General features: G+C 45.9%; 1 protein-coding gene across 1 annotated transcript in view; it reads left to right on the plus strand.

Moving 5' to 3' along the window:
- IGSF3 (immunoglobulin superfamily member 3) overlaps nucleotides 1–12,292 on the plus strand; it is a 107,482-nt gene that overhangs the window by 76,622 nt on the left and 18,568 nt on the right. The window contains exon 7 of the mRNA XM_049765900.1: nucleotides 10,364–10,774. Coding sequence (XP_049621857.1) covers nucleotides 10,364–10,774 — 411 coding nt within the window. The remainder of the gene's footprint in view (nucleotides 1–10,363; nucleotides 10,775–12,292) is intronic.

Consider the following 12,292-nt stretch of genomic DNA (forward strand, 5'->3'; position numbering starts at 1 on the left):
TTTTATTGAAAATCTCTCCTTTGTACTATTTACCATCACCCATTTCCCTTAGCAAGGACTTAAGCTTGGGTTGTGTGTGTGTGTTTATTGTTTGTTTGTTTTGGGGTCACACCCAGTTGTGCTCAGGGGTTACTCCTTACTTGGTGCTCAGAAATCGCTCCTGGCAGGTTCAGGAGGCCATATAGGATGCTGGGATTGAACCTGGGTCCATCCTGGGTTGGCTGCGTGCAAGGCAAACACCCTACTGCTATGCTCGCTCCTGCCCCTAAGCTTGGTTTTTGGAAGTGGGGTTCCTAAGCTGCAACAGAGCTCCAAACAATAGTGACAGACTTTTAACACTTGACTCGATTTCTTCTTCCTTCTACCACTAGGTGGCCCTTCCACTTGGGAAGAGCTGAGCTACCATTGTCAGTTCCTTTCTTTCCCCTGACCTGGTCCCACCAAGTCTAGTCCCCTGCCCAGATGTTCTCCATGGGACCATCTTTCCCTATGTGGTCCCCACCCCCAGCTTTGTTTTAGAATACCTTACTGGATATATTAGTTCTAGCTGTAGTCAAAATCTGGGGTTCTCTGAGCCACTTTGTACTGTCTGTTGACAGGCAGCTTTTCACTGCCATCATCTGCTCCTGAGATAACTCTTGGAGATCTGTGCTGTTATCACGACCACCTCCTGAGCACTGAATTCACTCTGGCTAGTGGTGGTTTGTGTTGCCATCTCATGATCTCTACTGTGGACTCTGCCATCTGCAGAGCCCCTCCAACCCCAAAGAGCAGACCTCCTGCTAGCCTGGCTTCCATTGTGCAGCTCCAAGGACATTTAGGTAACATTCCTGGAGCCTTCCATGATGAATTTACAATTCTTCATCCAATGTTTTTTCTTTAAAAAAAAGTTGATGGTGTGCATGTTGGGCTACACCCAGCAGTGCTCAAGGCTTACACTTGATTCTCTGCTCAAAAATCACTTTTTTTAAAAATTATTTATTTATTCATTGGGTTTAGGGCCACACCCAGTGATGCTCAGGGGTTACTCCTGGCTCTGCCTCAGAAATAGCTCCTGGCTTGGGGGGCCACATGGGATGCTGGTGGATGGAAGCGTGGTCCGTCCTAGGCTAGCACTGGCAAGGTAGATGCCTTACCACTTACGCCACCACTCTAGTGCCTCAAAAAATCACTTCTAAGCTGGACTTAGGAGACCAATGTGGTGTCAAAATCAAACTGGGGTCAGTTTTCTGCAAAACAAGTGCATTTTCTGCTACATAATCTTTGGCCTCTTTCTCTTTCCTTCTTTGTTTGTTTCTTTCTTTCTCTTTTTTCTTCTTTCTTTCTTTCTTTCTTTCTTTCTTTCTTTCTTTCTTTCTTTCTTTCTTTCTTTCTTTCTTTCTCTCTTTCTTTCTTTCCTTCCTTCCTTCCTTCCTTCCTTCCTTCCTTCCTTCCTTCCTTCCTTCCTTCCTTCCTTCCTTCCTTCCTTCCTTCCTTCCTTCCTTCCTTCCTTCCTTCCTTCCTTCCTTCCTTCCTTCTTTTTGGGTCACACCTATTAGCACTCAGGAGTTTCTCCTAGCTCTATGCTCAGAAATTGCTCCTGGCAGGCTCGAGGGACCACATGGGATGTCAGGATTCGAACCATTGTCCTCTGCATGCAAGGCAAATGCCTTACCTTCATGCTATCTCTCTGGCCTCGGCCTCTTTTTTTTTTATTTAAATTTTTTTTGTGTGGTTTTTTGGGTCACATCCAGCAGTGCTCAGGGGTTACTCCTGGCTCCATGCTCAGAAATTGCTCCTGGCAGGCACAGGGGACCATATGGGATGCCTGGATTTGAACCGATGACCTTCTGCACGAAAGGCAAACGCCTTACCTCCATGCTATCTCTCTGGCCCTAATTTAAAAAAATTTTTTTTGCTTTCTTTAGATTTTCTTTCACACCAGCCCCTCCCCTTTCTAATTATATATCCTTCAGTACAGAAGCAATAGGAAAAATGTCAGCATTCATTTTCCAAATGTTTACGGCCACATCTTGGTCTGGCTATTAAACATTGCACATTAAAATCGACAAAGCCATAAACCAGCTCTGAGGAGGACAGCCTCCGGTAGAGAGAGCTGGCTTGTCAGTGTTTGTATTCTGCTGGGATTTTACTGATGGGTAGCCAGGATGAATATTTAATGCCCTCTAGATGCTGCCAAATCCGTTTTAGCCAATTTCTTAGTGCTGACCTGGCAGGTTGGAGGAACTGAGGGCTTTATCTATGATTTTCCTGAGTTCAGGGCACATGAATACTGGCTCTCCTTGTCATGGTCTGGTAAGTGACCAGCTGCCCTATGGCTCAAGGACTGGCCCTTGCTTTTTAACAGGAAAGTCCAGCACTGGAGTGATATTACAGAAGACGGGGTGTTTGCCTTGCATGTGGCTGACTTGGGTTCAATCCCTAGCATCCTATATGGGCCCCTCAACACCTCCAGGAATGACTCCTGAGAACTACAAGATGTGGCCCCCAAATAAAAACAAATTATAGATAGCATGGAGGTAGGGCATTTACCTTGAATGCAGAAGGACAGTGGTTCGAATCCCAGAATTCCATATGGTTCCCCCATGCCTGCCAGGGGCAATTTCTGAGTGCGGAGCCAGGAGTAACCTCTAAGCACTGCCAGGTGTGACCCCCTCCACAAAAAAAAAAAGACCATTAAAAGATTATAAAAGTAAAAAATAGAGTCACTTTCCACTATCAATCCTATTACTTTTGCCTACTGTGTACTTGGTCACAGTCTAGACCTTTCCACCCCAGGTCTCCTTGTTATAACAACTTTGGGTTTACCAGTTTCAAATCACTGGCCTGGGCTCTGTCCTGACTTCAAGGATAGGATGAGTTTGAATATGGATACCCTCTGAGGAGCTTTGCTTTCTGTTTTCTCTTCTTCCTCCCTCCTTATTGGTGCCTCCCACAGACACTATTGGCTCCTCTAAGTGCCCATTAGGTGCTGGATGCTGGGCTGCAGAGAGAAGACACTTTATGGCTCTGGGCTTAGAAATGACCAACTGAGGAGAAGGTCTGGGAAAAGAGAAGTTCTGGGAGAGTTCTAGAGGGTGGCAGAGCCAGCCTGGGGGATGAGTTGCAGGTTAGAGGGATGAAGTTGAATGGGACCAGCAAGCAGCTGCCATGGATTTAGGATACAGGCAAAGACACAGGCATCCATTTGTAGACCCAAGTGTGATAGACACCTTGATGGCTCAAAGGACTCAACTGAGACACTATTGTGAACATTGATAAAATGCTACAAGTAAGATTCTACATATACCACAGTGGGGAGGGAGGGAAGGAGAGAGAGAGAGAGAGAGAGAGAGAGAGAGAGAGAGAGAGAGAGAGAGAGAGAGAGAGAGAGAGAGAGAGAGAGAGGGGAGGGGAACTGAAGCTGAAGACAATGATGGCAGGAAATATGCACTGTTGAACTGCCAGGAAGTGGGTATTGTACATTGTTATGACTGAAACTTAATGATGAACAGCTTTATAACTATGGAGAGAAAAACGACTATATTATGAACAACCTTGTAACTGTGCTGTTTAAATAAAGCAATTAAAAAAAAAGAAAAGACCACAGGTAGAAAGAGTAGGAAGAAGAATGTTTTAAATGGAGTATTTAGGACCTTCAGGTTGTTGCCTATATGTCATATGTCCACCCTGCCCCAACCCCAATTTGTGTTTTGTTTGGGGGCCATACCCAGCAGTGCTTGTGGTACATGTGGTGGGTTTTTTTAATCATATTTTTATTTAAGCGCCATGATTACAAATATGTTTGTAGTTGGTTTCAGTCATCAGTGCAACATTCCCACCACCAATGTCTTCCATCTTCTTCCTCTCCCACCCCCTGCCTGTATTCTTCTTCTCTCACTCATTAACATTGTCATGCTGTTGTCGGTGTAGTTATTTCTCTAACAGCACTCACCACTCTTTGTGGTGAGCTTCATATCATGAGCCGGTCCTTCAAGCCCTCATCTCTATTTTCTCTGGGCATTATTTCAATAATGACTTTTATTTGTCTTAAAACCTATAGATGAGTGAGACTATTCTGTGAGACTATTCTCTCTCCCTCTGACTTATTTTACTTAACATAATAGATTCCATCCATGTATAGGAAAGTTTCATGACTTCATCTCTCCTGACGGCTGCATAGTATTCCATTGTGTATATGCACCACAGTTTCTTTAGCCATTCATCTGTTGAAGGGCATCTTGGTTGTTTCCAGAGTATTTGTAAACAGTGCTACAGTGAATATAGGGGTACAGAAGGCATTTTTGTATTGTGTTGTTATGTTCCTAAGGTGTGTCCCTGGAAATGGTATAGCTGGATCATATGGGAGTTCAATTTCCAGTTTTTGAGGAATCTCCATATTGTTTTCCATAAAAGCTGGACTAGCTGGCATTTCCACCAGCAGTGAATGAGAGTTCCTTTCTCTCTACATCCCACATGCAAAACATACACTCAGCCCTGTGAGCCAGCACCAAATATCCCTTTTTAATAACAGTTTACAACAGTTTCCTTACTATTCTAAACAAACTCATCAGTAGACCCTATAACATTCCTACTGACACAATATTTATTATGATTTTTGGTTTGTAAGCTTTTTTTTGTTTATTTTGGTTTTTAGTTTTGGAGCCTTACCTGGCCATGTTCAGGGGCTATTGCTCTCTGCCCTGGGAATGACCCCTGGTGAAGCTTACAGCATCATAGGTGGAGCAGGTATTTGAATTGGAGTTAGCTGTATGCAAGGCAAGTGTCTTAACTCAGTACTTTCTCGGCAGCCATATTGAAGCGGTCTTTAAAAATTGTTTCAATGGGGCCATAGAGATAGCATGGAGGTAAGGCATTTGCCTTGCATGCAGAAGGACGGTGGTTCAAATCCCGGCATCCCATATGGTCCCCTGAGCCTGCCAGGAGGGATTTCTGAGTGTAGAGCCAGGAGGAACCCCTGAGTGCTGCCAAGTGTGACCCCCCCAAAAAAACATAGTTTCAATGGAGACCAGGAAGATAGATAGCCCAGATAGTAGAACCAATGAATAACCTGTGTGAGACTCTGAGTTTGATCCTACATCGAAGACTGCCTCTCCATGCCACATGCCTTGGTGGCCTTCAGCAGCACCAAGCCAACTACTGAACAGTCAGGCTCACACTCTGGGCCAAGCAAGCATCTCTTGGTTGGTCCCAGTACTAGCTAAAGAGTAAATCAAGAGGCCGAAGAAATAATACAGTGGGTAGAGTTCTTGCCTTACACAAAGCTGACCCAGGTTCAATTCCTGGCATCCCATAGAGACCCTTGAGCTCTACCAGGCCTGATTCCAGAGTACAGAGCAAGGAGTGAGCCCTGAGCACTACTGGGTGTGGCCTAAGAGCCATAATAAAAGCTAAAAGTCCCCAAACTCAAGATTGGCCTACAACCCTGTTTTGAGAGTCCGGAAGTATTTACTGCTAGCATGGCTGCCATCTGTGCTTTTAAGGGGCTCCCTGGGCAGTTGGGGGGCTCACAGGTGAAGTCTGGCCTATACTACCCCCTCCACCTTTCCCCCTTCTTTCCTCCTCATTCTAGTTGAATATTAACCAAGAGTTGCAGGAACTAAGCCCACCTGTCTTTTTGCTTTCCCACCTGCCTCCTTGCATCTCTGCATCTGGGGTCTCACATACCTCAGGCCAACAGCTTTGAGGCCCGAGGTGCTTGTGCATCACTTGGGAGTCTTCTTACAAGCAGATCCGGAGCCAGATGGTCTTTGATGCAGCCCTGGTGTCTCTCTAACAAGTTCCCAGGTGACACCAGGCAAAATTCTTAGGAGCAAGTTTGCCAGTTGAAGTCAGACAGTTCTAAGTCTACTGCAGAGCTTTGAACCGAGGACGGGGCCCAGAAACCAAAAGGAAGTGAGAATGACTCAGATGTTCCAGGGCTTTATCCTCTGCTGATAGTTGCTTTTCATCTGCTCTTCAGTCTAGGAGGTCTTGCAGATGAAGGCTCCTGTAAATCTAAGGGGAAAAGGAAAGTTGGCAGGCATCAGCCTTTGCTAGGTAGGATGTTGGAATAAGGGCTATTGAGTTCTGGAGACTGCACTCTCCTGGGTGTGTCAGGAAAGTTTGCCCTCGCCTGACTCTGGAGGAAGAAATGCCACACTGGGTTTGGAGCTGATCTCAAAATTTTACAGTATTATTTTTATGTAATGGATAAAATTATGTTCTTGTAGTTCTCAAAACAGTTTTTATTTTGTTTTGTTTTTAAATAATTTTTTTTTTTTTGGTTTTTGGGCCACACCTGGCGTTGCTCAGGGGTTACTCCTGGCTGTCTGCTCAGAAATAGCTCCTGGCAGGCACGGGGGACCATATGGGACACCAGGATTCGAACCAACCACCTTAGGTCCTGGATCGGCTGCTTGCAAGGAAAACACCGCTGAACTATCTCTCCGGGCCTTAATTATTTATTTAATTAATTCACAGTGGATTATAAATCTTTCAGTCATATTTTAGGTACAGTGACAATGACAATGAATCAGGGGTATTCCCACCACCAATGTTGTCTTCCCTCCACCCCTGTTCTCAGCATGCATCCCATATCCCCCTTTTTTGCCCCCCCCACCAGCTGCTAGTATAAGTGGTCCCCTCTGTGTCTAGCTTATGTAGATTGGGTATCGATTCTGTTGTCATTGGCTTTGGATTTGGTGTTTAAGTCTGATCATTTTTCATTTCTACTCAATGTTCATGTGATTATTTGGTCTTGGTACCCTCCATTATTTCTCTCTCAATTTGTAAGGCAGAACAAGATGGTCCAAGTTATGTGGTTCTGTTAGAAGGAAAGGGGAGGCCCCAGAGAGATAGCACAGCGGCATTTGCCTTGCAAGCAGCCGATCTAGGACCAAAGGTGGTTGGTTCGAATCCCGGTGTCCCATATGGTCCCCCGTGCCTGCCAGGAGCTATTTCTGAGCAGACAGCCAGGAGTAACCCCTGAGCACTGCCAGATATGGCCCAAAAACTAAAAAAAAAAAAAAAAAAAAAGGAAAGGGGAAAGGGGGTGTGTCAAAAATCAAACAAGTAAAAAAAATGGGAAGAGTCCTTCCAGAGGCTATAAATATCAATTTAAGAGAATAAAGAAAAAAAGGAAGAAAATATTTTTTAAAGCTTGATTGGTTGGTTGGTTGGTTGGTTGTTGGGCCACATCCATCAGTGCTCAGGGGTTACTCCGGGCTCTGCATGGAGAAATCACCCCTGGCAGGCTTGAGGGACCAAATGGGATACTGGGAATTGAACCGGGTCCCTCCTGGGTCAGCTGTATGCAAGGCAAACACCCTACCACTGTGCTATCTCTTCAGCTAATAGTTTGACCTGAGAAAGGGCCAGGAGGCTGAAAATTCTTTGAAACATGCCTCTTCCTTGGATGCTAGTTCTCCGTATATGTGACTGTTTTGAAGTTAAGTCCCAGGATTCCAGTTTAACATATGCAGTTACTATAGCAATTGAGGTTTCCTTAGTAACCTGGCCCCAATTAATAATACATTTCAAAGCTCTTTCTACTCTACTCTAGACTGAACAACCCAGATTTTTTATTTTTTTTTTGGCCAGAAACCAAATAATTCAGGTGGTGTCCTTCACACCTATGGTATGCAGACTTGGAGAAGACTGAATCTAGAAGTAGCAGGATTGAGCAGAAGAGGAATTGGTCAGGTAGCTGAGTAGTTGATTCATTGGGACCAGAGCGGTGGTAGCACAGCGGTAGGGCATTTTCCTTGCACGTGGCTGATCTAGGATGGACCATGGTTCGATCCCCAAGCCAGGAGCAATTTCTGAGTGCATAGCTAGGAGTAACCCCTGAATGTCACCAGGTGTGGCCCAAAAAAACAAAACAACAACAACAACAACAACAAAGTAACTGAGTATCTAATTCATGCAAAGCTTCCTGCCAGAGCAGGGAGTTTACTGGTCAACTTGTCTGCCTCTGGCGTGGTCCAGCTTGCCCTGAAGGACTTGGTTTTTGGAAAAAGAGGGAAGCTGGACTTTGGATTTGGTGTTTATTGATTATTGATTGATTGGTTGGTTGGACTTTGGATTTGGTGATTATTGATTGATTGGTTGGTTGGTTTTTGGACCACACTCAGCAGCGCTCAGGGGTTACTCCTGGCTCTGCATTCAGAAATCGCCTCCAGAAGGCTAGGGGACCATATGGAATGCTGGGAATCAAACCAGGTCCCACCCTAGTCAGCGACGTGCAAGGCAAACACCCTACCGCTGTTCTATCTCTCCAGCCCTAAGAAGCTGGACTTACATAAATGTTGACACCATTGAGAGGGAGGCAGCAGGAAGTGATTTCTCTGCTCTCAGTGCTGGTACTTCAGACCAGCTAGGAAAGTATCAAAGTATCAAAGTGTGAATGCAGCGGTCTATCCAATAGGGACTCCCTGTATTCAAAGTGCCTTTTGTTATACAGGCTTTGGAAACCGGATGCTACCACACCTTGGCAGGCCACGTTTTTTCAGTGTGTGTCTCTTTCTGTGCTGCTGCAATGTTCAGTGACACCCTAGCCTGCCTGCTTGCATCTCAGTCCTCAATGCTGGCTTTCCCCGTCCAGTTCCATGTCTGGCCATCAATGGAGCCCAGACACTACAACTGGGCTTAGTCTAGGGTCTGGATCAAGATAGGAGAGCAAGTGATTGACAGACCCTTTGCCCCCTGGGTCCTCTGCAAGCTGGCCCACTGCAAAGAGCTCCCAATAGTTTCTCCCATCAGGCCCTGAACCTTGCTTGTGTTTCTTTCTCAGCTCCCCAGTGATATGGAGTCACCAAAGCTCAGTGGAAAGAGAAAGATGGAGGTGGAATTATACTTTCCTAACAGTTTTTGAGAGGATCTGGGCAAGGTTTGGGGTTGAATAGCAGGGCAGAAAATGAACTGGAAATGTAGAGTTCAGCATGATAATAATGGAGCAGATGAGATGGCTTCTTGCAGTAAACAGAGCTTCTGGCCACTAGAGAAAGGAACCAAGTTATCCAGGGGGTTCTGAGCTCAGGAGTGAGGAGTAGGGGAGTCCTACTGGGCTCCTTTCAGTCCTATTGCTCCCCTGTACCCCCAGAAATAAGCCCTTTCATGTCCTCTAGCTTCTTATGCCCATCTCTCCCCTATGCACCCACCCACTCATATATTTCCAAAAATGCTGATTTAGGAAAAGAATCTGCACCCCAAAGCCCAAACACTCTAGACTCTTGGAGAGGGATATGGTAGGTTCTAGATGGACTCTGTCTTATTCTTCAGGGCTCCCCTGCACTTCCTGTCACTTGAGGTACAGAGTGAATTAATTGTTTTGCAGCTTGAGGGGCTAGGCAGAAGCCAAGTGGTAGAGTACTTGCATATGCGAGTGCTACCCCCACAAGTGCATTCCCCTCACACTCTGAAACAAAGCTGGTTGTGGCTGTGGCCCCCACAATAGCCTACAAATAAAAATTTGCAGAGGGGATGGGGGTTCATACTTGGCAGCACTCAGAGCTGATTCCTAGCTCTAGACTCAGGGATCACTGCTGGCAGGGCTCAGGGGACTAGAGTGGAGGGCCAGTCTGGCCTGGTGCAAGGCAAGCACCTTATCCATTGTACTTCCCTTCAGCCTCCAGGAAGGAGGAAAGATTTGATCATGCACTCCTGGATCTCACAAATTGGTGTTAGAGAAACTAAGGAGAAACTGAGAAGTTCTAGAGATGGTGCAGATAAAAAGCTGGAGATGACTGGTAGGATGGAGTGAGAGAGAGAGAAAGAGAGAGAGATAAAGAGAGAAACAGAGGAAAGGACATAAAGGGTCCAGTGGGCATAGATGGTAAAAGGAGGCAGGCAGAGAGGATAGTGGGACAGATGAGAGAAATTGCATGAGGGGCACATAGGAATGAAGGGCATTGTGAGAATTAGTGAAGACACTTGGGTTATGACAGGGTCAGAGAATATTGTTATATTTTGGGGGTGAAGTTGTTTTTCCTCTTTAAAAGCCATTAGGGAACTCTTAGACTTGGTTTTATGGCGTGATGATAGCAAAGGATGGCATTTGGTAATAGAGCGATGCTAAGGATCAAACTCCAGGCTTTGTGCCAGACATGTGCTTTATAGAGCCTCATCCTGGACTGCTCTTCAACAGGATCCCCCCACACCCCTGGGTGAGAATCCAAGGAGTGACTAAACTGGTGGCCAAACAAGGAGTAGATGGGTAGAGGGAGGTTGCAGTTGTGGCCAACTCAATGATGTTTGCACAACAAGCCAACCATAGAAACTATCCAGTCGGGAACCCAACACTGGAGGGTGAGGTGAAGGTTGGCCCACACTTCTTGGGGTGCAGTGCCCCTCCTGATCTGATCCTTGCTTCTTTCCTTCCCAGTGACCAAGCTGCAAGTGAGCAAGTCCAAAAGAGCTCTGGCCTTGGTGGAGAATAGGCCCATCCAGTTGAACTGTTCTGTCAAGTCACAGACCAGCCCGAACTCCCACTTTGCGGTGCTTTGGTATGTACACAAACCCTCGGATGCAGATGGAAAGCTTATCCTTAAGACCACGCACAACTCTGCCTTCGAATATGGCACCTACGCTGAGGAGGAGGGCCTGCGAGCCCGCCTGCAGTTTGAGAGACATGCCTATGGCGGCCTCTTCAGCCTCACTGTCCAGCGGGCAGAAGTCAGTGACAGTGGCAGCTACTATTGCCATGTGGAAGAATGGCTGCTGAGCCCCAACTACGCCTGGTACAAGCTGGCAGAGGAAGTTTCTGGACGCACAGAAGTTACCGTGAAGCAGCCAGGTGAGGACGGAGGTTTGAGTCATAGGGTATGGGCAGGTGTTCTGGGGTCCAAACTGTGTATGTGGACAGTGGCCTCTGCTTTCTGTGTCCAAGGTACAGTTTGCAGAGGAAAGTTCTAGAAGCATTCTGGAAACTGTGCCTTACTTACTAGGGAAGGATAAGAGGGCTCTTGAGGAGATGCAAGCAATGGGAGCTCCTGGCCTCTTTGGGTTTTGCAACTTGCACCCCGGATCTCAGGCTGATGTCAACTCTCTTCCAGGCTCCCTATCTGTGTGGCACTTTCTGCCTTCCCTCCTGCTTCCCCTTCTTTCTTACCACTCGCCACCAGTTCTTGAGAGGAATCCTTTCTGTTTCCAAGCCCAATCACCCCCCAGTCCTACTTCTTCTTGTCAACCTCTGCTGAGCCTTGAAGTCAGTTGAGTTTCTTTCTATAAGGGCCCTATCAGATTTGAGATCTGCTACCAGAACCATCCAAGATAAATATGGATCGAGTCTTCAGAGCTCTAACATGAGCACTTCAAGGCCTTGGCCTTGGTCCTTTCTCTTAAAGGTTCTCATTCTTTTGTGGGGTTTTGTTTTGTTTTTGTTTTGGACCATGCCCACCTGTACTCAGGGCTTACTCCTGACTCTTCTCTCAGGGATCACTCTTGGCTGTACTCAGGGTATTTTGAGGGGTGCTGGGGATTGAACCTGCTGATTACATGCAAGGCAAGTGCCCTTCCTCTGTACTATCTGTTGAGCCCCAGGAAATTTTTGATTTCTCATGTATCGTGACCTTAAGCTCCTTTTTTATTTTCTCTCTCTTTCTCTTTTTTTAAAGTCTTTATTTAAGCACCATGATTACAAACATGGTTGTTGTTGAGTTTCAGTCATACAAAGAACACCCTCCTTCTCCAGTGCAACCTTCCCACCATCAATGCCCCAATCTCCCTCTTCTCCAACCCCTGCCTGTATTGCAGACAGCCTTTTTACTTCTCTCACTCATTAACATTGTCATGGTAGTTCTTAGTGTAGTTGTTTTTCTAACTGCACTCACCACTTTTTGTGATAAGCTTCATATCATGAGATGGTCCTTCCAGCCCTCATATATTTTGTCTCTGAAAATTATTGCAAGAATGTCTTTCATTTTTCTTTAAACCCATAGATGAGTGAGACCATTCTGCGCCTTTCTCTCTCTCTCTCTGACTTATTTCACTCAGTATGATAGATTCCATGTCCATCCATGTATAGGAAAATGTCATGACTTCATCTCTCCCAACAGCTGCATAATATTCCATTGTGTGTATGTACCATAGTTTCTTTAGCCATTCATCTGTTGAAGGGCATCTTGGTTGTTTCCAGAGTCTGGCTACTGTAAATAGCGCTGCGATGAATATAAGTGTGAGGAAGGGATAAGCTCGTTGGTTTTCCCATATTCAGGCCCTCTAATTCTTTCATGAAACTAAAGGTCCTTTCTGATTTGGTGGCCATGGGCCACTGTATTGCATTCGAGTTCCATTACCCAGCCATAGCTTGGGC

Source organism: Suncus etruscus, chromosome 19 (genome assembly GCF_024139225.1).
Source record: "Suncus etruscus isolate mSunEtr1 chromosome 19, mSunEtr1.pri.cur, whole genome shotgun sequence".
NCBI classification, from domain to species: Eukaryota; Metazoa; Chordata; class Mammalia; order Eulipotyphla; family Soricidae; genus Suncus; species Suncus etruscus.